The sequence below is a fragment of the Vanacampus margaritifer genome, chromosome 1, assembly GCF_051991255.1.
Source record: "Vanacampus margaritifer isolate UIUO_Vmar chromosome 1, RoL_Vmar_1.0, whole genome shotgun sequence".
NCBI lineage: Eukaryota > Metazoa > Chordata > Actinopteri > Syngnathiformes > Syngnathidae > Vanacampus > Vanacampus margaritifer.
Window position 1 is genome coordinate 4,967,103 of NC_135432.1, and position 25,422 is coordinate 4,992,524.

The 25,422-nt window shown below is 36.4% G+C and overlaps 2 protein-coding genes across 9 annotated transcripts in view; one reads left to right on the forward strand and one right to left on the reverse strand.

Moving 5' to 3' along the window:
- Positions 1–13,439, forward strand: tnnt2a (troponin T type 2a (cardiac)). Of its 8 annotated transcripts, none has more exons than XM_077568129.1 (13): positions 1–1,514; positions 1,649–1,699; positions 3,162–3,221; positions 6,988–7,047; positions 8,767–8,790; positions 8,924–8,945; positions 9,044–9,107; positions 9,406–9,522; positions 9,599–9,676; positions 10,984–11,094; positions 11,207–11,316; positions 11,416–11,506; positions 12,808–13,439. In XM_077568129.1, exons 2-13 carry the CDS (start codon positions 1,693–1,695, stop codon positions 12,958–12,960), a joined length of 897 nt encoding a protein of 298 aa, XP_077424255.1. In that variant the 5' UTR covers positions 1–1,514; positions 1,649–1,692; the 3' UTR covers positions 12,961–13,439. The 8 variants fall into 8 exon arrangements, with proteins under 8 accessions (XP_077424255.1, XP_077424246.1, XP_077424263.1 ...); XM_077568120.1 differs by having other exon boundaries at positions 1–300; XM_077568137.1 differs by having other exon boundaries at positions 1–300; positions 6,991–7,047.
- The window catches only part of pkp1a (plakophilin 1a), a 19,184-nt gene continuing 6,705 nt past the window's right edge, over positions 12,944–25,422 (reverse strand). Inside the window, exons 6-15 of the mRNA XM_077568096.1 lie at positions 24,265–24,472; positions 24,022–24,190; positions 22,756–22,873; positions 20,861–21,025; positions 20,608–20,781; positions 18,901–19,054; positions 18,631–18,817; positions 18,254–18,338; positions 15,419–15,528; positions 12,944–15,290 (exon numbers count right to left, since the gene is read on the reverse strand). Coding sequence (XP_077424222.1) covers positions 15,454–15,528; positions 18,254–18,338; positions 18,631–18,817; positions 18,901–19,054; positions 20,608–20,781; positions 20,861–21,025; positions 22,756–22,873; positions 24,022–24,190; positions 24,265–24,472 — 1,335 coding nt within the window. The 3' untranslated portion in view covers positions 12,944–15,290; positions 15,419–15,453. The remainder of the gene's footprint in view (positions 15,291–15,418; positions 15,529–18,253; positions 18,339–18,630; positions 18,818–18,900; positions 19,055–20,607; positions 20,782–20,860; positions 21,026–22,755; positions 22,874–24,021; positions 24,191–24,264; positions 24,473–25,422) is intronic.

Consider the following 25,422-nt stretch of genomic DNA (forward strand, 5'->3'; position numbering starts at 1 on the left):
CCTGTGCTGCACGTGACTCACAGATAATAATATTACTAACGCAATTTACATTTTTAAAAGAAATCTCAAAGTGATCAGCACAATTAATAATAAAAACAAAAGCACAAAAAAAAAAAAACAGTTTCGAGAATTTTGTATTCGCTGTTTTGTACATATTGAAGCCTTTGTAGGCTTTTGCCGGGGATCCCGATGAGCCCGAAGTGCGTTACAGTAGACCAACCTGGAGGAGACAAAGGCATGGACAAGCCTCTCAGCAGCAGAACGGGAGAGTGGTGGCCGAAGTTTGGCAATATTGCGGAGGTAAAAGAAGGACGTTTTGCAGATGTGATTGATATGGTTGTCAAAGCTAAGATGGGGGTCAAACTTGACTTCCAAGTCCAAATCCAAAATTTCAAGGGCAGGGGTGGACAAACTGCAGGTTTTAGAGGTATCACCAAAACAGGAGTTTGCTGATAAGCTGATCATATGAATCAGGTCTGTTGGAGAAGGGAAACATCCCAAACCAGCAAGTTTGCTCACCACTGTGTTATTCATTTTTTATTTATTTTAAGAAAATAAACTTAAGTGTGGTTGTGATAAGAAATACTACAATTAGGTAATACAACATTTCTGAAAAATTTGAATTATTATATATCATGGTAAAGTCAAATTTTCGGAAATGAGGACAGACATGCTATTTTTCCGGTGTTCAAAGTAGTTTAAATGAACCTTTTATCATAATTTACTTACTAACATGCACTGTACAGTTATTGTTAGCATCAAATGGCTTGCATTTATATTCCAATTTTAGGGGAGACACTATAATGTCATGAACGACAACAAATGCCTCACAGCTCTTAATAGCCTTTATAATTAACTCATTTACTGCCATTGACGGCTATAAACGTCCAAAATTAATTTGAACTATTTCTATTAGTTTAACATTTCCCCCCACTTTTGTTAACAAGAGTATGAAAATGTACATTTAGAACAGATATCAAATTTGTGATTAATTGTGAGTTAACTAGTGAAGTCATGCAATTAATTACAATGAAAAATTGTCAGGCGACTCAAAATTTTACTAGTGATTAATCGCATGATTTCAACTTCACTTCTCTTCTAAATGTACAATTAAAAAAAAAGCTAGGTTTTCATACTCTTGTTAATAAAAGTAGAATTTTTTTTAAACTGATAGAAATAGTTAAAATGATTTTTTGACGTCTATAACCGTCAATGGCAGTGAATGAGTTAAACAGTCTAACTTTAGACATACTAACCAACCTCTTATCTCTGCAGATTAGAGTTCTGTGTCTGTGTTTTGTCAGCAGATGGTTTGCCCAAGAAGGGCGTGTGTGTGTGTGTATTGTGTGTTTGCATTTACACTCCGCCTTATTTGGTTATGCTGAAAAGCCAAAATGGCGGCTATCTTAAAAGTTATTAATAACACAAGAAAAGCTGGTGCAGCCTTCCACTTGGATTCTTTTTGTGCTCGTCCTGAGGCTCCCTCACAGGATCTTTGCTTCGCTGCTTCACAGGTGCCGTCACACACGCGCCATTACGCCACATAACTTACAAAAAAGAGGCCGAGGTCGCACTTTTAATTGTGACTACATGAACATTTCTGGATAAACTGAGGGGGGGGGGGGGGGGGGTTGTTTGTGTGTTCAAGGTCACCGCTGGTCATGTCGGACAACGAGGAGGTGGTGGAGGAGTATGAAGAGTAAGTACCGTACTTTCATCATCCATTTACAGCTTGCACAGCACACGATGCGGATTTGGATGCGCGTCGTAACTGTGATGAATGTGTTTTGATTTTCACAGGGAGGTGGAAGGTAAGAAAAGTCGTCGTCAATCATGAAAATATGATGTGCTGGCAAAACAAACCGTGTGCAGTTGAAACAAACTCTTTCCCCAAAACATGACGGCCTAATACGGTAACATGACACTACTGTACTATGCACTAAGTTTTCTCTATTCAAAGGAGTGGATGAGAGTGATCGCTCACTTTGTCTCATGAGCATGGATGATTTATTTCACAATTCTGAAAAATTCCAATGCTACATAAAAGATGACTAAAACAGAGGATTCGGCGAATCGCAAAAATCTACATTTGAAAAACACTGCAGGCTCACTTTTAATTTGATGTCTCAAGAAATTGAAGCATTTATCTACCAAAAAGCAAGGTCACTTTATTTCTAGCACATTTCATATACACCAGGCTGCTCAATGTGCTTCAAACAAGCAAAAAAACACAACACGACGACATTCAGAAACAAAGCAGAGAACATAAAAGTAGCTTAATGATTGAAAGAACATACATTGACAACATTTAAACATATCGACAGACTTTAAAATTCTTGAAAAGCATTAAAAGTAAAACAAAATGTTGACTGAAACACATTGACATTTTGGGCTGACTTCACTTCTGGAGCTTATTCCATATTCGTGCGCAGCACAACAGCGAAATGGCGCTTCACCATCTTTGCTTTAAAATTCACTAATTGACCTGATAGCCCTACTGGGTCAACTTGACAACTTACTTGGTTACCCAATTTTATTTGTCCAAGACAACACCCATAATTGGGTTGCTTTGTGACTCAAGCAACAAGATTTGCTGTGTTTTTTTGATCCAGCAGTTTAACTCATTCACTGCCATTGACGGCTATAGACGTCAAAAATTCTTTTGAACTATTTCTATTAGCTTCACTTATTTTTTTTCCACTTTTGTTAACAAGAGTATGAAAACCTAGGGGAAAAAAAATCATTGTACATTTAGAACAGATATAAAATTCATGATTAAACTTGAGTTAACTAGTGAAGTCATATGATTAATTATAATTAAAAAAAATTATCGCATGATGCCCCTAATTAAAAAGAAAAGATTATTAAAAATTAGGGGCATCAGACGATTATTTTTTTTAATTGTAATTAATCTTCAATAGTTAACTCACAATTAATCACAAATTTTATATCCGTTTTAATGTACAATAAAAAAAAATCTAGGTTGTCACACTCCCAAAAAATGTGAAACTAAAAGAAATAGTTCAAATGAATTTTTGACGTCTATAGTCGTCAATGGCGGTGAATGAGTTAAAAGCATAAGCTTGACGGAAAATGGATGGACAGAGTTCATAACTGCAACACAGTTGTTAAAGTTTCATGTCAACGTGTTCTTTCTTCAGAGGAGGAAGAGGAGGTAGAGGAAGAGCAGGCAGCAGAGGAGGAAGAGGAGGAGGAGGAAGGTACGGCAAATGATTTGTACTGTTTTGCATTTTTTTTGAAGACCCGAAATGGCTGAATGAATACGACTTGATAAGGCTTCTTCTTATAAACATTTGAGTCAAGAGAGCAGAAATATTAATTAATTTGACAATATTTGAAAAGCTATTTGACACACACACGCACCCGCTTACACGCACATCACTTGCTGTGAGTGTTGTGTGCTTTAAATTCCAGAGTTGGGTAGCTCATTGTTGTTATCTGCTTCCAACGACCTTGCCTTGGGATGAACTTTTTGTTCTTTCCCGGGCTCCATGGAGAAACATAAACACACCCCCACACTTCTAATACAAGCCGACTTCAATCCAAAAAGGCTCGGTAACATGGACATGGACATTTTCCATGAAAAATAGGTGTTTGTGCCTTAAAAAAAAAAAAAAATCGAATCCCCCCCCACACAAGAAAACATTGAGAAAATCTTTGTATAATTGATTTATTTTTTAAATTATTTATTATTATTATTAAAATTATTATATTATATTAATAATAATTATTATTAAAATTATTTAAAATATGTTGATACACTTTCCAGAAACATTTTCCATGAAAAAACAAACAAACCCAAATCTACCCCCAAAAAACACCCCTCAAGAAATCACTAAAAATAAAAAACAAAAACACAATCCAAAAAAAAAAAAATAATACAATACTAATACAATCCAAAAAAGCTCGGTGACATGGACATGGACATTTTCCATGAAAAATAGGTGTTTGTGCGCAAAAAAAAAAAATCTAATCCCCCCCACACAAGAAAACATTGAGAACATCTTTGTATAATTGATTTATTTTTTTAAGTATTTATTATTATTATTATTATTATTATTAAAATTATTATATTAATAATAATTATTATTAAAATTATTTAAAATATGTTGATACACTTTCCAGAAACATTTTCCATGAAAAAACAAACAAACCCAAATCTACCCCCAAAAAACACCCCTCAAGAAATCACTAAAAATAAAAAACAAAAACACAATCCAAAAAAAAAAAAATAATACAATACTAATACAATCCAAAAAAGCTAGGTGACATGGACATGGACATTTTCCATGAAAAATAGGTGTTTGTGCGCAAAAAAAAAAAATCTAATCCCCCCCACACAAGAAAACATTGAGAACATCTTTGTATAATTGATTTATTTTTTTAAGTATTTATTATTATTATTATTATTATTATTATTAAAATTATTATATTAATAATAATTATTATTAAAATTATTTAAAATATGTTGATACACTTTCCAGAAACATTTTCCATGAAAAAACAAACAAACCCAAATCTACCCCCAAAAAACACCCCTCAAGAAATCACTAAAAATAAAAAACAAAAACACAATCCAAAAAAATAATAATAATACAATACTAATACAATCCAAAAAAGCTCGGTGACATGGACATTTTCCATGAAAAATAGGTGTTTGTGCGCAAAAAAAAAAAATCTAATCCCCCCCACACAAGAAAACATTGAGAACATCTTTGTATAATTGATTTATTTTTTAAGTATTTATTATTATTATTATTATTATTAAAATTATTATATTAATAATAATTATTATTAAAATTATTTAAAATATGTTGATACACTTTCCAGGAACATTTTCCATGAAAGAACAAACAAACCCAAATCTACCCCCCAAAACAACCCCTCAAGAAATCACTAAAAATAAAAAACAAAAACACAATCCAAAAAAATAATAATAATACAATACTAATACAATCCAAAAACATGGATTGGTCATCGGTAACATGGACATGGACATTTTCCATGAAAAATAGGTGTTTGTGCGCAAAAAAAAAAATCTAATACCCCCCACACAAGAAAACATTGAGAACATCTTTGTATAATTGATTTATTTTTAAATTATTATTTATTATTATTATTAAAATTATTATATTAATAATAATTATTATTAAAATTATTTAAAATATGTTGATACACTTTCCAGAAACATTTTCCATGAAAAAACAAACAAACCCAAATGTACCCCCAAAAAACACCCCTCAAGAAATCACTAAAAATAAAAAACAAAAACACAATCCAAAAAAAAAAAAAAAATACAATACTAATACAATCCAAAAAAGCTCGGTGACATGGACATGGACATTTTCAATGAAAAATAGGTGTTTGTGCGCAAAAAAAAAAAATCTAATCCCCCCCACACAAGAAAACATTGAGAACATCTTTGTATAATTGATTTATTTTTTAAGTATTTATTATTATTATTATTATTATTAAAATTATTATATTAATAATAATTATTATTAAAATTATTTAAAATATGTTGATACACTTTCCAGGAACATTTTCCATGAAAGAACAAACAAACCCAAATCTACCCCCCAAAACAACCCCTCAAGAAATCACTAAAAATAAAAAACAAAAACACAATCCAAAAAAATAATAATAATACAATACTAATACAATCCAAAAACATGGATTGGTCATCGGTAACATGGACATGGACATTTTCCATGAAAAATAGGTGTTTGTGCGCAAAAAAAAAAATCTAATACCCCCCACACAAGAAAACATTGAGAACATCTTTGTATAATTGATTTATTTTTAAATTATTATTTATTATTATTATTAAAATTATTATATTAATAATAATTATTATTAAAATTATTTAAAATATGTTGATACACTTTCCAGGAACATTTTCCATGAAAGAACAAACAAACCCAAATCTACCCCCAAAAAACACCCCTCAAGAAATCACTAAAAATAAAAAACAAAAACACAATCCAAAAAAATAATAATAATACAATACTAATACAATCCAAAAAAGCTCGGTGACATGGACATGGACATGGACATTTTCCATGAAAAATAGGTGTTTGTGCGCAAAAAAAAAAAATCTAATCCCCCCCACACAAGAAAACATTGAGAACATCTTTGTATAATTGATTTATTTTTAAATTATTTATTGTTATTATTATTAAAATTATTATATTAATAATAATTATTATTAAAATTATTTAAAATATGTTGATACACTTTCCAGAAACATTTTCCATGAAAAAACAAACAAACGCAAATCTACCCCCAAAAAACACCCCTCAAGAAATCACTAAAAACAAAAAACAAAAACACAATCCAAAAAAATAATAATAATACAATACTAATACAATCCAAAAACATGGATTGGTCATCGGTAACATGGACATGGACATTTTCCATGAAAAATAGGTGTTTGTGCGCAAAAAAAAAAATCTAATACCCCCCACACAAGAAAACATTGAGAACATCTTTGTATAATTGATTTATTTTTAAATTATTATTTATTATTATTATTAAAATTATTATATTAATAATAATTATTATTAAAATTATTTAAAATATGTTGATACACTTTCCAGGAACATTTTCCATGAAAGAACAAACAAACCCAAATCTACCCCCCAAAACAACCCCTCAAGAAATCACTAAAAATAAAAAACAAAAACACATTCAAAAAAAAATAAAAAATTGTAAAAACAAAATAATCTGCAAATGAGTAAATCTACAGGTACCGAGTCAACTGTAAACACATTCAAACTTCTAATACAAGCCGACTAATACAATCCAAAAAAGATCGGTAACAAGACAAATTCATTTCGCTTCTTGCTAAACGTAATTATAGCCAACTCAAGATCTCAGTTGAAAACTTGCTAGCTTTGGCTCCACAACGCCACGACTGCCTTGATTCTCACTCATATGTGACTTTTTTTTTTTTTGTCTTGCTAGCAGACAAACCCGCAGAAGAAGAGCAGGAGGAGGAGGAGGAGGAGGATGAAGAGGAAGAAGGTATGAGAGGAGAAACGCCAGGTGCAGGATGAATGCGGACTCATAAAACAAAAGTCATGAGACAAATGGATCATGTGTTTTGGTGGATCCGAACGTAGCTGAGAAAGTCATGAGTTATTCCGGCCAGGCATCACTTTGGTATGTGACAGAGCGCAGCGACTTGACGAGCGTGTGTGCGTGCGTCTACGCCTTGTCAGCGCACACGCACGCACTCACCTTCCAACCCCGAGGCTCCACTTTAGTCACTATTAATCATTCGAATCTGCTGACTATATATCATGCCAGTGAGGGGTGTTTCAACACCCACTTGGGGGCCGCCTCCCAAAAAAGAAAAAAACAGGATGTTGGATAACCAAAGATTTATTTAGTTAAATTATTGACATATAAAATGAATAACAAGCAACTTCCAAGACTGAAAGGAAAGTTAAAGTCTGTGCATGTAAATGATCGGAACGTATGTAAATGATAAGAACACATTTTATCTGTAGCGCTTTTCAGAAGATTCAAAGTAAACTCAAAATAAAACTGATAAAAACTACAGAGACAAAAAAAAAAATTAAGTAGGAATCTCAACATTACGCAATGTAGATTTTTATCTTGTAATTAGAACGCATCACAGAAATGATTGTTTTTAATTTTGAATGATTAAAAAAAAAATGCCGGTATAAAATATAAAATCTCAAAAGTGGTTACGACACGCTTCCTAACCAGATGTTTGACAAAAATGCCATTTTAAATATGGACAAAATACATGCATGTCGTTTTTTTTCATTATCTTTCATTTTTCATTATACATTGTATAATGCATTTATGAAATAATCCAGCCTTCAACAACAAATGGTTTGAACTTTTAACATACAAATAACTAGAAATGGTGATTTTATTTATTTATTTTATGGTCAAAAGGCTCTCATGCATAAGAATTACAATTCAAGGATAGCACAAAACTGCTGAAGAGCAAATCGAACATTAGTGAAAGAAATGGCTTTTATATATATATACAGGTTATATAAACAGTGGAACCCTAATATTGGCAGAGGATAAGGCCAGGGCTGGTTTATGAATACCGAAAATCTGTGTATAATTGATTATTATTTTTTTTTTTTTAGTAAATCCTCAAAATTATTTAAAATGTGCTGATAAACCCTCCAGAAACATTTTCCATGAAAAATAGGTGTTTGTGCCCCCCAAAAAAACAAAAAACAAAATCCCCCCCCACACACAAGAAAACATTGAGAAAATCTTTGTATAGTTGATTTATTTTTAAGTAGATCCCCAAAATTATTTAAAATATGTTGATACACTTTCCAGAAACATTTTCCATGAAAAAACAAACAAACCCAAATCTACCCCCAAAAACAACCCCTCACTAAAAACAAAAAAACACACACCCAAAAAATTACAATTGTAAAAACAAAATAATCTGCAAATGAGTAAATCTACAGGTGCCGAGTCAACTGTAATAGAGGACACGTTTGTAATCTGCCCCTCTAGCAAAAATCCCTTCTCCACACCGCAACAACGAGGCACTCTAAAGTGGCCACACCAGCTGACTATCCAAAAGAAAGATGCATTTTCAGCTAGCCGCCACCCCGCAACAGCTAGTTTTGTGACCTCAACACAGACGAGCAAATTGTTACTCACTGTCTGTGTGCTCTTCTCTTCATTTGCTCTGACTCGGCCATTTTAGTTTTGACGCGCATTGTGCTTTGCTTCCAGACGGCGATGCGGACGAAGGAGAAGGTAAAAGTGACACCGTCAATGAGTTCACGTTTGTCTCTTCCACCAACTTTCTGGGAAACACATTTGGCCGAGTCTCACGTGTTCACGCTCACTCTCGTCTTTCCTCTTGTTACATGCTGTTGCTTCTCAACAGAGGAAAACAAACCAAAGTTCAAGTAAGCAACCTTCATTTCCTTTTATCGGATGCTACAATACAACTTTAAGGGGAAAAGGAAGAAAAAAAACCACAACTTTCATCTGTTTTTATCTTTAGGCCGTTTATGATGCCTAACCTCATCCCGCCCAAGATTCCAGATGGCGAGAAAGTTGATTTTGACGTGAGTTATGGCCTAGGCAGTGCATACATTTCTGCTGGAGGGGTTTATTATGCAACTATTAAGTACACCCAGACAATTTTAGGATTAAATGCACAAGAGTTGCACAAAAAAAGTGTCAACATGAATAAACAATAGAAGAATTCTAATGTATTGATTCAGTTAGTATTATTATTTGTTTGTACAAGCACAACTTTGTTTTTATTTAATTCATTTATTTTTTATAAATAGAGATTTTTGTATTCATTCTTCTCCTACGTGAAAAAAAACAACGGGTGTCCCCATATTGTTTCCTTATAAGGACATACATCGCAAACGGATGGAGAAGGACCTGATGGAGCTTCAAACTTTGATTGAAGTTCATTTTGAGAGCAGAAAGAAGGAAGAAGAGGACATCATCCATCTTAAGGAGAGGATAGTGAGTCCCCTTAAACCAGTCGCGCACAAACCAAGCGTGTTGAAGATGCCTCAAGAGGGGATTGCTTTGCGTGCAGGAGAAGCGCCGTTCTGAGCGTGCAGAGCAACAAAGAATCTGCAGCGAGCGAGAGAAGGAGCGACAGAAACGTTTGGAGGTAAACATGATAAAATCAAGAACCTAATTCAGGATTACTTCTCAGATACACAACTGAAACTCTCATACACGCTACTAAAACATGTCAGCGCATTTCAGTGAGAAGACTTGTGTTGGATTTCAGTATTTTGGTAGTGTGTGTGAGAGCAATTTTGCAGTTTATATGAGAGTATTTCAGTAGTGTGTATGGCAACATTGCAGTTGTAGAGTGAGAGTCTTTCATTTATGGGTATGAAATCTACAATTTAAGTATCAAGAAGTTCAGTAGCACGTGTGAAAGCATTTCAATAGTACTGTATATGTGTTTCAGTGGTGTGTGAGAGCATTTCAGTAGTGTGTGTTTAAGAATGTTTTTGCAGTGTATGTGAGTTACAAAATAATAATTGCATGTAAGCGCATTTAAATAGTGTGTGGAAATTAGCAAAAATAATTAAGTAGCATGTGTGAGAGCATTTCAGAGTCTTTTGTTGTGTTTCTAAGGTAGCAAAAAAATGAAGTATGTGAAAGTGTGGATGAGAGCTTTTTAGGAGTATGTGTGAGAGTGTTTCAGTAGTATATACAAGAGCATTTCAGTAGTGTGTTCAAAAATGCTTCTGCAGTGTAACTGGGTTTTAAAGTATTGCATGTGAGAGCAATTAATTAGTGTGCGAGTTACAAAATAGTTATTGCATGCGAGAGCATTTAAATAGTGTGTGGAAATTAGCAAAAATAATTGAGTAGCATGTGTGAGAGCATTTCAGAAGTATTTGTGATTTTTTGGTGTGTTTCTAAGGTAGCAAAAAATAAAGCATGTGAAAGTGTGTATGAGAGCTTTTCAGTAGTATGTGTGAGAGTGTTTCAGTAGTATATACGAGAGCATTTCAGTAGTGTGTTTAAAAGTGCTTCTGCAGTGTAACTGAGTTTTAAAGTATTGAATGCGAGAGCAATAAATTAGTGTGTAAAAAAAAATGAGTAACAGTGTGAGAGCATATCAACAGTGTGTGTGAGTGTTTCCGTTGTGTGTCTAAGGTAGCAAAAAAAAAGTGAAGTGTGTGAAAGTGTGTATGTGAGCTTTTCAGTAGTATCTGTATGAAAGTGTTTCAGTGGTGTATATGAGAGCATTTCAATAATGTGTGTTTAAGAATGTTTCAGCAGTGTAACTAAGTTAAAAAATATACAGTATATATTGAATGTGAGAGCATTTAATTAGTGTGTGAAAATTTGCAAATAAATGAGTAGCATGTGTGAGAGCATTTCAGCAATGTGTGCATTTCAGTTGTGTGTCTAAGGTAGCAAAAAAAAACGAAGCGTACTGTCTTGTCTGTTCAGGAGGAGCGCACTCGTAAAGAAGAAGAGGAGGCCAAGAAAAGAGCCGAGGAGGACGCCAAGAAGAAGAAAACTCTGACCAGTTTGCACTTTGGAGGCTACATGCAGAAACTGGTGAGAAAGAGGTTGCCCTTGCAGAAAAAGCTGTATAAGCGTAAAAGTTCCTCGAGATAACACGTCGTGAAATGGCACTATAGAAATAAAATGGACCTGATTTTTCCCGCAGACAGAGAAACGCAGCGGCAAGAAGCAGACGGAGAGGGAGAAGAAAAAGAAATTCCTGAGCGAAAGACGCAAGTCTCTGGATATTGACCACTTGAATCAGGAGCAGCTCAAGTGTGTGGAAAAAAAAATAGATTGTGTTATCTGCATGCGGGCCAATCCCGAAAAAGAACAAAAGCACATTGTTTGTTTGTTTACTTTGGTGACTCACAGAGCGAAAGCTAAGGAGCTGTGGGAGTGGATGCAAGAGCTGGAAGCCGAGAAGTTTGAGCTGCAATACCAGATCACCAGCAGAAAATATGAGGTGTGTGTGCGTGTGAAACCTTGTAAATGATACAAGAATTTAGGCACCCGCCCAATTGAATGAGAGCAAAAAATGAAGTGGCAAAAGTACTCACACTCTTTTATATAAGTTTATTTGTGTTAATTTTTTTTTTAATAAAAATAATAATAAAGTAGTATAAATTAGAGTAAAAATTACAAAAGTACAGACTCATGAAGTAGGGGAGACCGGGGCTAGTTGTATCACGGGTAAGTTGTCACATTGCAATTTTCTTCTCCACTAGAGGGCGCAACAAAAACGTGGAATACTAGTTTTCTTCGTATAAATGGTCAGGGATTGTGTACTGTCTAAGAGAATAGTGCATCGTGAGCTGAGATGAGTGCCAATTATCCTTTTTTTATTTTATTAGTTGCAAAATCCAGTGTGACATCTTACTCCATATAGTGTGACAACTTACCCATTAGTGAGGTAACATGGCACATGTTCACTCCCTCTATTCGATGGTTTATATCTCTGCACTGACACAAAGTTTGAAAATGACATGAATACAAAAAATATACCTTAGACTTTGGTCTTTCATCTGGTATACATTTTGTTTATATATGATGTATTGATTCCAAAAACTAGATAGAAGAATAAAAAGTGATACAACTAGCCCCCGGTCTTCCCTACTTCAGAACAAAGTAAAAGTAAATTTTTACCATAAATTATATACAAAACATATTTTGATAACCTCAGCACACAAAAGTTTCTTTTAAAAAGGCGCTGAGAAGAAGAAAAGAAAAATCATCTCGCATGTTGTTAGCTTGCTAGCGTTGGCGAAACATGCTTTCAAAACAACGTCTTCATGCTAACATTGAGAAGTGAGTGACTAAAAATAATAAATGAGATAAAAGTACACCTCACTTGTGAATTTCTTCAGATTACATGAAAAATTCTTGAACACCAGAAGCTTTGGTGGTTGGAAAACGTACCTTTTTGTGACAAAGGAGTAGAACGTACAAATCTAAGTTTTCAATAATAGGGTGTGAAAGTTATACATTATCAAAAAATAAATACTCAATACATAAAAGTACAGGTACAGAAAATATCAGTGCACTTATCAAAATTGTGCCTTTGCAAAGTAGGTGGTTTTTTTTTCTTGCGCTCTCGAAAAGATAAAAAAAATCAATTGTGTTCTACTTTAAAAAATATATATTTTGGTGTCATGTTTTAAATCAGAATGAACGGGTGTTTGAACTGGGTGACTTTTTATCAATCCACAGTCTGTCATGCAGTTTATAAATTGCATGAGTCATACTTTGATCTTTTCTTCATTGCAGATCAATGTTCTAAGGAACCGTGTCAGCGACCACCAGAAAACGTACACTTGCACTCAACATCTCCTTTCATACAAATCCTGCCTGCAGCTTGCAACCCATTGTTTTTTTTTCTTCCAAAAGTCACATTCTAATGATGCTTTTCTTTTTGTTTAGTGGAACAGCAAGCATTGATTGATTGTAACCCAAAACCTCTCGCATGTATTCAGAAAAGGACCCCACTGACTCGTGCATGTCTCAACTGAGTAAACTCCCAGTTGGATGCTGCTGCGATATGACTAAAAAGGGAGTAAAGAGAAGCGGCGATTAAAAGCATTCCTGCTACTATTGCTCTAACTGGACGAGCTGGATGCATGGTTAGGTGTGGCGCAGCTGTCGAGAGTCCACACCTCCGGCGCAGAATGTTTCACACAGCGTACTGCTTAACTGACGTGTTATTTTTGGAAGGGGAGGATGCTGGGAACGCCAGCAACGAGGGCTGTTTGCTAATGCGAGCTGTGCTTTCCGCAGATCCAAGAGGACCAAGAGAGGCCTGAGGAAATAAGATGGCGTTGTCGTAAGATGGATGCCATCGCTACTTACTGCTACTGGATATATGGATTTGAATTCAATAAAGCATTTCAGTTTGGACAAAGCTTTTTTTTTTTCTCTTTCGACTTTGTGAACATTCAGACTAAACACTATATAACACTAAACATGAAAAGGCCAAGAAGCCTGAAGCAAAGCAAATATAAGATGGCTTTCTTATTAGAAACAAGCTCTGACTTGACTGTGACTGTTTCAGATGCTCCTCATACTATACTAATGAATTCACATGATGGGACTGATCCAAAGCAAATGTGATGAAACGTCTCTTAAATCTGCAGCGACTACAGTAATTGAATGAATCCATAAGGGGAAGTGAGGGAGTTCTCAAGAAACATCGGAAGTAATCAGACTACATCTGGATATAAAATAGAATGGATGACAAATGATTGCATTGTTGTATAAACACTGGCGGTAATAAAGGAACCAAGTTTCCATGCTGCTCTCAACAACAACAAAATGAAAACACCAGGCAGGGTTTTACCAATGATCGACAAAAACAACAAACATAAAGAGACTACTTGAGATATAAAGAAAAGGAGGAAGTACACATAAGAGAAAACAACACATTTGGAATTCAACTATTATGACAAAGCATTCACAACTAGTTTCGACAGAGATGACTTGTAGTCGGGAGATTTGACAGCGCATCGTTATATCATTTGTTGTACAAAAATAGGCATACATTAGCAATTTATTGCAGGTTATTTTTTTCTGTGACTGAGTGACAGCAAATGCTGATAATTATACGCTTCTTAAACAATGCCACAAAACTTTAACGACGTCAGCGTGTCAAAATGTCAAAGCAGACAAATTAAATCTACTAATGAAAAGGAAGAACTATTCAGCAATTCTCAACCATCTTCATTTTGTTATCCTAATAGTATAAATGTAAAAAAAACAAAAACTTACTGTCAAAATATTATCACACAAAAAAAATGTTTTTTATACAATACAAAGAATTACCAAATACCAATTCTATATTTTGAACTCCTCATTTTATTCAGAAAACAGACAATAAAGTAAAAAAAAAAAAAGAAAAAAGCAATGTGTAACATAAAATATAAACCAATTAATTTGCCTGTTTGTAACATTAACAGAAAAGGAACATTCAAAATTAATTGTGCACATTGGTAAATATACTGTCACGGTGAGTTCGATGCCAGTAGCAGGTTAATAAAGCAAAAACACTGCAAACGTTTCCACACTATGACATACTTAAGACTATTTAATATTTCAAAATATACCAATGTGTTAGAACATTTTAAATAGTGATCATTTGAGGAGATAGTTGCGTCTCCTCCTGGTTTAAAGATTGATGCTAACTTAAGCTAAGCTAGGCTAGGCTAACATGGGATAGGCTTCTCCTTTAATATCATTTTGGTAAGCTAATACAATTTCCCCGTAACTCAATGTTTAGCGAAGGTAACAATTGTTGAGCGAGAGATTAAATTAACAACAAAACACACATTCCCATTTTTTTCTTTCATTCACATTCATCGTCGTCTCCCGAGTCCTCAAGGCCACAAGGAAGATGTGATTGTAAGTGATATATTGAACCGTTTTTCACTACATTCATTTACTACTCAGCTGAGGCCATAAAAAAAAGAAAAAGAAAAAAGCTCACACTCAAGTTAAGCAAGCAAAAAACACACGTGTCCATTTATATACACAGACGCAAACCAATCCAAATTAAATACACACAACACCGCGGGATAACTGATGACGTTCAAAGCTTTTTTTTGTTTTTGTTTCTTGCAACATAATATATATATACACAGCAATGATAACATTTAGAATTGCTAAAAGCTATTTCAACGCAACGGTTGTGAAGGCGGTCATTTTACCCTCCATGTTGCGAGGGTGTGGCCTCAACAGTGTCTAAACATGCTGATTTCCATCTTGACGCACACACAAACATGCATGAAAAGAGGCAGAGACAAAAAGAAAGAAAAAGGTTTCAATCCCGCTGCTGTGCATTTAGCAAAATCCTCAACTGTGAACACACAAAAGCATTCCAATAGTTTACCTGTGGGCAAATGTGGCGTCGCTCCCCGGCTTCCATCACTCGATAATCTGCACGGACCTGTACGCCGCCGTGGTGCCGTCGTTGACGAATAATGACTTGCTCATTCCTAGCTGTGGATCAAGCAGTTCAAAAACAAGAACGTTTAGAGGAATTGCACCGCCACCAGACTTTCATTTAGGTGCTTACGAACTTTTGACAGCAAACACAAGCTCGAAAATATTTAGCTCTGCAACCAACATCATGACTAACATTATTAAAGACCCTGGACAGTGAAGACAAAAATGTGGTCGAAAAAATGGACACACCACAGACAAGTTAAGAAGCCTGTCAAATTTGAATGGATAAAAACAATCGGCAAAATACGTCACATTCTCTGGGCACATCCGCTAAATACTCAGAAAAACGCGCCAAACTCAACGTTCAATTTTCAATCAAATACTTCATGAATGTATTTGTCTAGCATCTTTCTTTTGCCTACATGAGCTGTGAAAATATATTCGGTTAAAGCCGGTGGCGGAAATGGATCCCACCGAGACGTACACGCCACAACACGAAGCGCAAGCCGGCAGCTCCGTGGGATAAAGATAGATAATAGATATCGTTGGGAACGGATCACGCTACACAAGCACACCGGAACAATTCACAAGCACTTTATGCTATGTTCACACCAAAAGTATTTACCCCCGTACAAAAATTGCATCACCTGCCGTGGGATATTATAACTTTTACCACAGAGATTCTTCGAAAAAGGTTCCTTGTAAACAGATATTAAAACATCTGGAAAAAAACTGAAAGACAGTAATATTCAGTCGTCTGAGATTTTTCCATGTATTTCTGAGATTTCCTACTGCGTGGGTGGTCAGTGAATGCAGCGCAAGTGTTTGCTTTTCTTTTGCTTCTCTTTTTTCTTGTTTCCAAACAAAACCTCAGGTGTGTTCTTATGTATTTATTGAAAAACATGTGTTGTACCTGCAGGAGGGCATAATTTTTTTACGGGGGGTATTAAGTGGCTGCCCGTGTTGTTGCACATAGGTGACAACAAACAGGACGCTGTGTGTGACGTAGCCGATGTGGCACATATTTCAGGCCGCGAGGTGAAATGTGAAGAAAGTTCACATTTTTCAACTTTGGCGAATATGCAAAGTTTCACAGCGCCGCACCGCACCGTATATGTAAATTTGACGTTAGTAGATTTTTTTTCTTTTTGAGTTACAGCCTGGCAGTTTATTTAACATGGGGTTTTGACTGTTGCCATTATATTTTCGGACCGGAACAATTTTTTTTACCGGAACACAGTTCCGGCCCACTTTCACCCCTGGCTAGAAGTGAAATTAAATACAGTACACACAATGTTTTACGTTTCCACATATTACGCTAGCCTGAAGAAAACACAATACATTTGGGAATTCAAATAACGACACCAAATTGTGGCACAAGGGAAGATACATTTTCCAGGGTGTAGCTAGCTACAGTAATTTCTGGACTACAAGCTGCTACTTTCTTCACTTGCATTCGACCCTGCGGCTAATACAAAGGTGCGTCTTATGCATCAGATCACAAGGGGATGTACTATAAAGGAAGCGCAAGAGCAAAACAAACCAAGTGAGCTCAAATAGAGTAGGAGAGACAGAACGAGAGTGAGAGAATTTGCGCCCTCATTATGGAAAAGAAAAAGTAGCCGGGAACCCGTTGCGGTAATATTAAAACACCTGCGGGTGTGGATTATATGAATAACAAACTCGAGTATTCCCCAAATTTAGCTAGCGCGGCTTATAGTCCAGAAATGACTGTAACTACACGCCGTAGCGGTAGAAATCTGGCTAGTAGGCGTAATTTAACTAATTAACTCGTAATTGTGCCGGCTGGCCTATGATGCCAAGAAAACGCCCTCAGTTCTTATATAGTGGGGGTGCGGGGGAGTGACTCAAGCGCATCCCTGGATGCCTAACCCGAACCCCGCAAAAAATCAGGGAAACTGATTTTGTGAAAAACAGTTTCATGCTGTATCTCCACAAATGATTACCACACGTGTCTCAGGCTTTGCACATGTTTTCAGCAATTATTTTCAAACATGCATAACGTACAAATCTTTGAATTTACATGCACATAAAAGCAAAATAAAATGATAGCTAAATAAAAGTATTTAAAAATAAACGATATTTAAACCTCCTGTTTGTTTGTTTCTTAACATAGTTTATGGGTCAATGTGACCTGTTCTAAAAAAATTATAATAATCACATATCGCAATGCAATGTTTTTAAAATATGTTTTAAAAAATAAAACCTAAGTCTTTTATTTATTTATTATTATTATTTCTAGCTTTTCATAACAGGTAAATTTGACCCGCAACATAGCAGGGGGGTTACTGTACTGAAAAGTGTTCACCAGTACCATACTTTAAGAATTACTCTAGTATTACATTGTCATGTTTCGCCTTCTTTAATTCAAACCTTTTTAGGTATTATTGCTCGAACATGCGTGCTATTCCGCATGTCAAACTTTCTCTCCATGCAAAGTAGCAGACTGCGCTATTCTTCTTGAGAGCTTCATTTGAGATTTTTAGTGTCCTGACCTTTTCTCTAATCTCTCGGTTTCCCTCCACTACTCCTCCCACAATAGACAGCCAGCGAGCGCTGAGAACCAGTCAGCCAGGATTCCAAACAGACTGTTTCTGTATTCACTCAACAACTTGGGTGGGGCGCGACAGAGAAAGTGAATGTGCAGCCGGGCTAACGAAGCACATGCAAATAGCGTACACGCTGCTGGTCATGCTGTGTGCGTGGTTGTGGACACACTTAACTGCGCATGTTGTGTTGTACTGTTTTTGTTATTTACCTTTTTTATAATGCTTTGCAAGTTCTTGTCGTTCCATAAATGGTAGAGGAGCACTGAGGCCGCTTTGCTACCTTTGGGAAAAGACCTGGGGGAAAAAAGAAGATGATTTTTCTCTGATATTGTCAATGTCACAACATCATCAATATAAAAAAATAAAAAAAAATAAAAAAAGAGAGAGAGCAATGATGATGACATGCCAAAATCGATAAAATTACCGAATGAACAATACTGAGCTCTGCAAGAAAAAAAAGAAAGAAAAAAAATCATTGTAACAGCCAATAAAAAAAAAAAAAAGAAGCTCTCAAAATCTGCAATTTTGAACACAAACGCAATTAACCCAGTTCAGTCACTTTCGGACATGTTTGTTTGAAACTCACCCATTCCCGCTGAGGTCGGCCAGCGATGCCACCAAATCGCCGTCGATAAACTTCTTGTTGACCTCCGTGTCCGCCATCATCAGATTGCGCACCGTGTTGCAAGCCGTAGCAATGCTTTCGTCGGAGTTGCCCAGCTCTCGGGGGCCGGCGGAGAGGAGGCCGGTGAGCTCCGGCAAAACCTGCTTTGCTGCATAAAAGACAGGAGACGGTCAAGCGCTGCCGCCTGGAAACGAGCGGACGGGAGCACATGTGACGCGTGATGCTTCTCACCCATGGTGGCCTGCAAGCCGCCGGTTCGACCGATGTTACCCAGTAGAGACACAGCAGCCTTCTGCAGGCTGGGCTTGGGTGACCTCAACAGAGGGGCAATGTGCATCAGAGCCCCCAACTTCTGGACCAGAATCTGACTCATGGTGCTGGACCCCTAAAACAAACAATTCCTGAGTTCGAGTTGAGTCTCCCATTCAGCTGTCGGATGCAAAACGCGCATGAATCATACTTTTCCTTATTGATGCTTGGTAATGTTGGTCAACACACATTTTGGTACTAAGAAAGTTTCAACAGTTTAATGTCGCTAAATCAAAAGAAATGACAGATTGTTGTTGGTTTTTTTCCAAAATGACCTCAAATTTTTGAGATATTCATTTTTTTAAAGTGCAAATAATAAGCAAATTATGACATGACTTGAATATTAGTACGATTAGTATTCACTTTATGTAATGTCATACAGTATTCTTCCAATCATTACTGCAGAGGGCCTTCTACATGCAAATCATGATTCATGTGGAAATCAAGAAGCAAAAATTCAGAATATTAAGCAATATTAGCAGTAACTAGAAAAATTCCCGCGGAAATTTTGAATGGGACTGCTGACTCTTTCAAGGTGGAAAGACGCATGTGTGTAGTACTTGTAGCAATAGTAATAGTAGTAGAACTTTTAGTAGTAGCACTTGTAATAGCTAAAAAAGCAGTATTTAAATAGCAGTCCATTCCATTTAATAAAAAAAATTTAATTTAAAAATAATAATAAAATTAAATGCAAAAACGGGTGACATCGAAGCACAAACACTACTTTTAGTAACAATCAAAGTACACTTCCTAAAATGTCAAAGCACATTCATTATCAATCAATTAATTGTCAAAAATATGGATCTCTCCAAAAAAAGAGCCAATTCAACAAAACACATGTCATTATCGGACTCAGTAGCCCAAAAATTAACCAGAAACCATTCAAATATATTTGGCACTCAATTTTGTGATTGTTGGCCCTTTCAAGTCATGTTCTTGCTTTGTCGCACTCCAGGCCCCGGGGCCAGATACGGCCTGCTGCATCATTTTCTGTGGCCGGCTAAAGCAAATCATGTGCGTCTACTTCATTTGTTTGTTTGTTTGTTTGGCTAAAATCGGCACCAAAACGGCAACTTGTTTTTACTTTTAATACTATAGAGATAGTGAAACGCTAAGCATTTTGTTTTACCAAATCCCTTTTTAAAATTAATTCTACAATGTAAACAATAATGTGAACAATAGCTAAACCTACACTGGATACAAAAAGTCGACACACTCCTGCCAGGTTTTCACAATATATATATTTAAAAAAATGAGACCAAGATAAAGGATTTCCCAATCGCATGTGTGAAAACGTACTATGGTCTGAAGAAAACAAGGGTGAATATTTTGACTATAAGTGCCAAAAATCTAAAATCGGCAAAAATGTCCTCACCAAAAGAACAACCAAACTGTGAAGCTTGTTGGTGGCAGCATAATCAACATTTTTTTTCCAGACTGAACTGGGGCCATGTTTGAAAAAAAAAATTTTTAGTTACACATGTGAAAGGTCACATTAATTGAGAAAAAAAAACTTTTGAAAGGATTCATTTTGGTCTCATTTCTTTCATATCTTAAAAACGTGACATTTCAAGAGGGGTGTGTAGACTTTTGCTATACACCGCGTTCCATATGCTGCTGCCGACTTACAAGATCTTTGCTGGCGGTCAGGTTCTGCAGGGCACCGCAGCACGCCTCCAAGGTGGCATCTTTCTGGGATGAGCTGAGCAGAGACAAGTACGTCTGCATGGCTTTGGGGTGGCACAACCACTTGGCGCCTTTCGGGTCTTCATCAAACATTCCTCGAATGCTGTCAAATGAAAACTGAAGAGGAAAGTAGAAAAAAATCAGCTCATCTTGGACAAGATGGTCCACAGGGATTCATTTTTTGGGTGCTATGTACCTGCTTTTGAACCTTGCCGCTCTTGGGGCTGAAGCATCCAACCGTCGGGCTTTTCCTGCCCGATTGGCTCTCTGTGATCGGGATGAAGTCGGCAAAGCACTTGGGGGACTCCGCCTCCAGCTGGTAGGTCAAATTGTGGAGGATGCATGCACAGTTCTCCACAGACTACATAAAGGACATAGACGGGGAGAGAGTTCAAGAAAACCAATATCATTATGGGAATGCTGACACCACTTTTGTAGTTTCTAACCTTTATTGATTAGGTACGCCCAGGATTCCCGCCACTCTGCTCACCCAGGGCGGCGGCCATTTTGGCCATTTGACTACTATTAAAATTACTACAACTACAAGCACTACTTATATTACTACTACAAGTACTACTTACTACTACCACTACTTACTACTACAAGTACTTGCTACTACTTTACTACTATACTACTACTACTACTATGTCTACAAGTACTACATGCGTCTTTCCACCTTGCAAGAGTCAGCAGTCCCATTCAAAATTTCCGCGGGAATTTTTCTAGTTATTATTCCAGGTACTTTTTATTCTCCACACTTTTTTTTGCCGCGCACGTAATATATCCAATTTACACCTTTGACATTTCAACTTGTTTCAAAAATTCACGCCTTCCTGTGAATATATATATATATTTCAATGGAACAGACTTCAAATCTCACCTTGGACAGATTGCAGTGCAAGTTTTCTTTTTATTCATTTATCATTCAACTACAATGAATAATTTGTTATTTACACATAATTTATCTTTCAATTGACTTCATTAGCATTCCGCATCTATTCCGCAGCTATTAGCATTCCCATGCAATTTCTACAGAAATTGCAGTCTAGTTAATTATAGAAGTTTTACTTTTTGAATTGAACTACTGAATTCTACATGATTCTATTTAATGAGATTCACTGTAAAGAATTCCCTTCATTATGAATAAACATTCAAGCAACCAAACACACGCTGGCTTCCCTTTTGAAGGTCTATTGTAGCCATTTACAAAAGGTGGAAAACTCACTCGTGTGTACTCATGCCAAAGGCTCGATTGACAGGAAAAGCCAGTGCAGCCCATTTCAAAGCAGCTGCAAGTGCGTGCAAATGATCTGAAGCATCAATTGATTATATAAACTGTGAGAGTCACATGAGGCTTGGGAATTAACCGGCGCGGTTCACAGTACTGAAAATTCCAGTCAGACGGCCACATCATTAGAATGATGTAACATGATCCTGAACTTTTTAAAATGCATTTTACTATACTTACATAATAACAAATGAAGAATTCTTACTTAGTTTCTATTTTGTAGAATATACGCAGTTTTTTTTTTTTTTAGTCAATTGACATTTGAGCAGTGTTGCAAGATTGCAGCCTGACAAAAAGGTTTTTCTTGTCCCTGACTTTAGATCATATTGGGAATATTTATGGCCACCATACTGCTCCAAAGCGTGAGACAATTCTTTACCTGTATCAAATTATTTATTTATTTATATATATGCAACATGTCACGTTTTGACCACATGAAAATAACAATGTAGTAAGGAGAGGGATTATAGTTTCAATTTGGAAATCCAGCCGCTATTTTGAATGAGTCAACTAAAATAAAATATTACTTTGCACACTGTGCTGTTGACAGTGTTATCTAGCTTCTAAATAAATATCAGTACGTCAAAAAAATGATCAAATTTAAAAAAACACAGCACATTCAAACACAGGTCCACAAATGTAATCATTATATTTACAAACAATGCACATTAAATGTTAATTTTTGCCTACTAATCTAACTTAGTTACTTCAAGTACTTCTATTGAAGTAATCAGCAAAGTAACTAATAAGATACTTTTTTCAAAGTGGCGACATTGCTGACTCAGAGATTGAGCTGTGCTCACCTTGTCATCGGGGTTGTTGTCGGCCACACAGGACTGAAGGTAGCACATGAGCGAGTCCACAAGTCCACGGCAGTCTCTCATGGCCGTCCTCTCCCTCAGCTGAGCGCAGCTCAAGTTGCTGCAAACATTTCAATCTTGTTTTTTTTCACATTCGTTTGTGAACTCGGCAGCTTTGAATTTAGTATGGAGTCGATACGTGTACAAAATGGAAGCCTCAACACCTGGCTTAAAGGGGAAGTCCCCTCAAAAAAAATTGGGACAATATTATATTCTATGCACTAGTCTATATGTGGTATTCTGCATATTGTGTTAGTGGAATATAAATTAAGCAGCAAAGTACAGCAGTTTTTAATCAATATCAGAAGGTGGCCATTTTGCCACTTGCTGTCGAGTAAAAATGGCATCACAGTTGCTAGGTTTCAGGTAACAACCAATCACAGCTCAGCTTCAGAAAACAGATGAGCTGTGATTGGTCGTTGCCTGAGCCCTGAGCATCATTGATGTCATCTTCAGTCGACAGCAAGTGGCAAAATGGCCGCCCCCTGAGATGGATAAAAACGGTGGATTTTGCTGCATAACTCATATTCCACAAACTCATTCACTGCCATTGACGGCTATAGACGTCAAAAATTGAACTATTTCTATTATTTTCACATTTTTTTCCACTTGTGTTAACAAGACTATGAAAACCGAGAAACATTTTTTATTGTACGTTGAGAACAGAAATAAAATGTGTGATTAATCGTGACTAGTGAAGTCATGTGATTAATTACAATTAAAAAAATGTAATCGCCCGATGCCACTAAATAAAGAAAAGAAAAGATGATTAAAAATTAGGGGCAGCGGGCGATTAACATTTTTAATTGTAATTAATCGCATGACTTCAATAGTTAACTCATGATGAATCACAACATTTTTATCTGTTCTAAATGTACAATAAAAGAAAGTCTAGGTTTTCATACTCTTGTTAACAAAAGTGGAAAAAAATGTGAAACTAATAGAAATAGTATTAATATTGAATTTTTGACGTCAATGGCAGTGAATCAGTTAATCAGTCATGTTTCGACTAGTAAGGTCACATATAACATATTATTGTCAAGAAATGTTTAAGTTTTGACTTTCCCTTTAAAGCCCATGAACTTGTGTCGCTTTTTGCCCTGACGAGAATCTTTAATTGAGCAATAGTCGAACTCCAAAAAATGACACCGTAGTTGAAGAGCGTACTAGTACGTGGACGTCAATGTCTTCCCATAATATCGTTCTCACCGCAGGCACCCCGTGGTGTTGTAAAAAACCTCCGAGTGGATGTTGTTGGTGGCGCTGTCGTCCGACCAGCGGGTGAACGGCACCACCACGTTCTCCGTCAGGGCGGGCAGCGCCGTGGCGATGAGTTCCCCCTTCAGCTCGTCGGCAGAGGACAAGTTCCACAGCAGGCCTGCGGGTGTCGCAGAAAACCTTCGATTCGCATTCCCCCGTCGGTGATATTTTGCACGTGTTCAAATACGCCACCTGTGATCTGCTTCTGCGTCTCGCTGCATTCCGTCTCCTTCAGCAACTGGAGGGCTTTGGCGATACCGCCGCAGTGTTGGACCTGCAGCTTATTCTTATGGTGCTGGAAAACCAGGTTCCTCAAGGCCCCGGCGGCAGCCTGGCTCACGGCGGGACTTGGACTGCGCAGCAGAGTCACCAGGCTGGGGATCCCCCCGAGCTGGAGAACCTGAGAGAGAAAACATTTGTCAAGTGGACAACTCGTCAAATGGTACATTTTAGGTGGCAGTTAGAGCTGTGCAATGAATGGAAATTCAATTATTACACTCTACAATTACTAAATCAGCATACCCATAAAGAAAAAAAAGATTATTAATACAAATTTTGAGTAGTTTAAATGTATATATTGTGCACCTTTTTTTATTCTAAAATTGAATCATTTCATGAATCTTGTTTGTTAATTATAGTGTTTCAAAAGAAATGTATTTGCCTAAATATTTTTACATGTTTAAACACTTTCTTGTTTTGTAGCAAAAAACAAATGGGCTAATTGTGATTTCAATTATTACCAAATTAATTGTGATTAATATTTTCTTCATAATCGAGCAGCCCTCGTTGCAGTGATATGTCATCGATTACCAATTAACTTTTTGTGGTTCGAAGAAACCCGTATGTTTCTGGCATTTATTTACACAATCTTAAAAAAAAAATACAAATATGGCAGCAACAAATTCAAATAAATACAACTCATGTGAAGGTGAGGTAGAAACCTTTTAGGTACTTAACAAAGACCCACCTAAGAAGAATAAACTAACATTTAAATAACACAAATATACTAACAATACTATGTATAGCCTCAACAAACATATTTTCAACATTATTATTATTTTTGCAAAAATGATTCCACTGCAGCACACATGCTATTTTGTCCTCTTGGAGGCGCAATCATGGGCGCGGCCCCAATTGCTAAATCTCAAACCAACTGACCGGGCCAGACGGTCGCCCTACAGAGCTTCAGTTCTGTTTGAGGCGTTTTCCTTAGACATTACTTGACAAAACCATCCTCATTTTAACAAAGATGCTTAACTCATTCACTCCCAGCCATTTTCACTGAAACAACCCCATTTGCTCCCGGCCGTTTTACTGGATGGAAACACGGAACCTACCAAAATAAAATTA

Coding starts and splice junctions, on each gene's coding strand:
- tnnt2a (XM_077568111.1), top strand. CDS start 3,098: ATGGACAGAGTTCATAACTGCAACACAGTTGTTAAAGTTTCATGTCAA. Junction 7,048..8,766: donor GGAGGATGAAGAGGAAGAAG/GTATGAGAGGAG, acceptor CTTTGCTTCCAG/ACGGCGATGCGGACGAAGGA. Junction 8,791..8,923: donor CGATGCGGACGAAGGAGAAG/GTAAAAGTGACA, acceptor GCTTCTCAACAG/AGGAAAACAAACCAAAGTTC.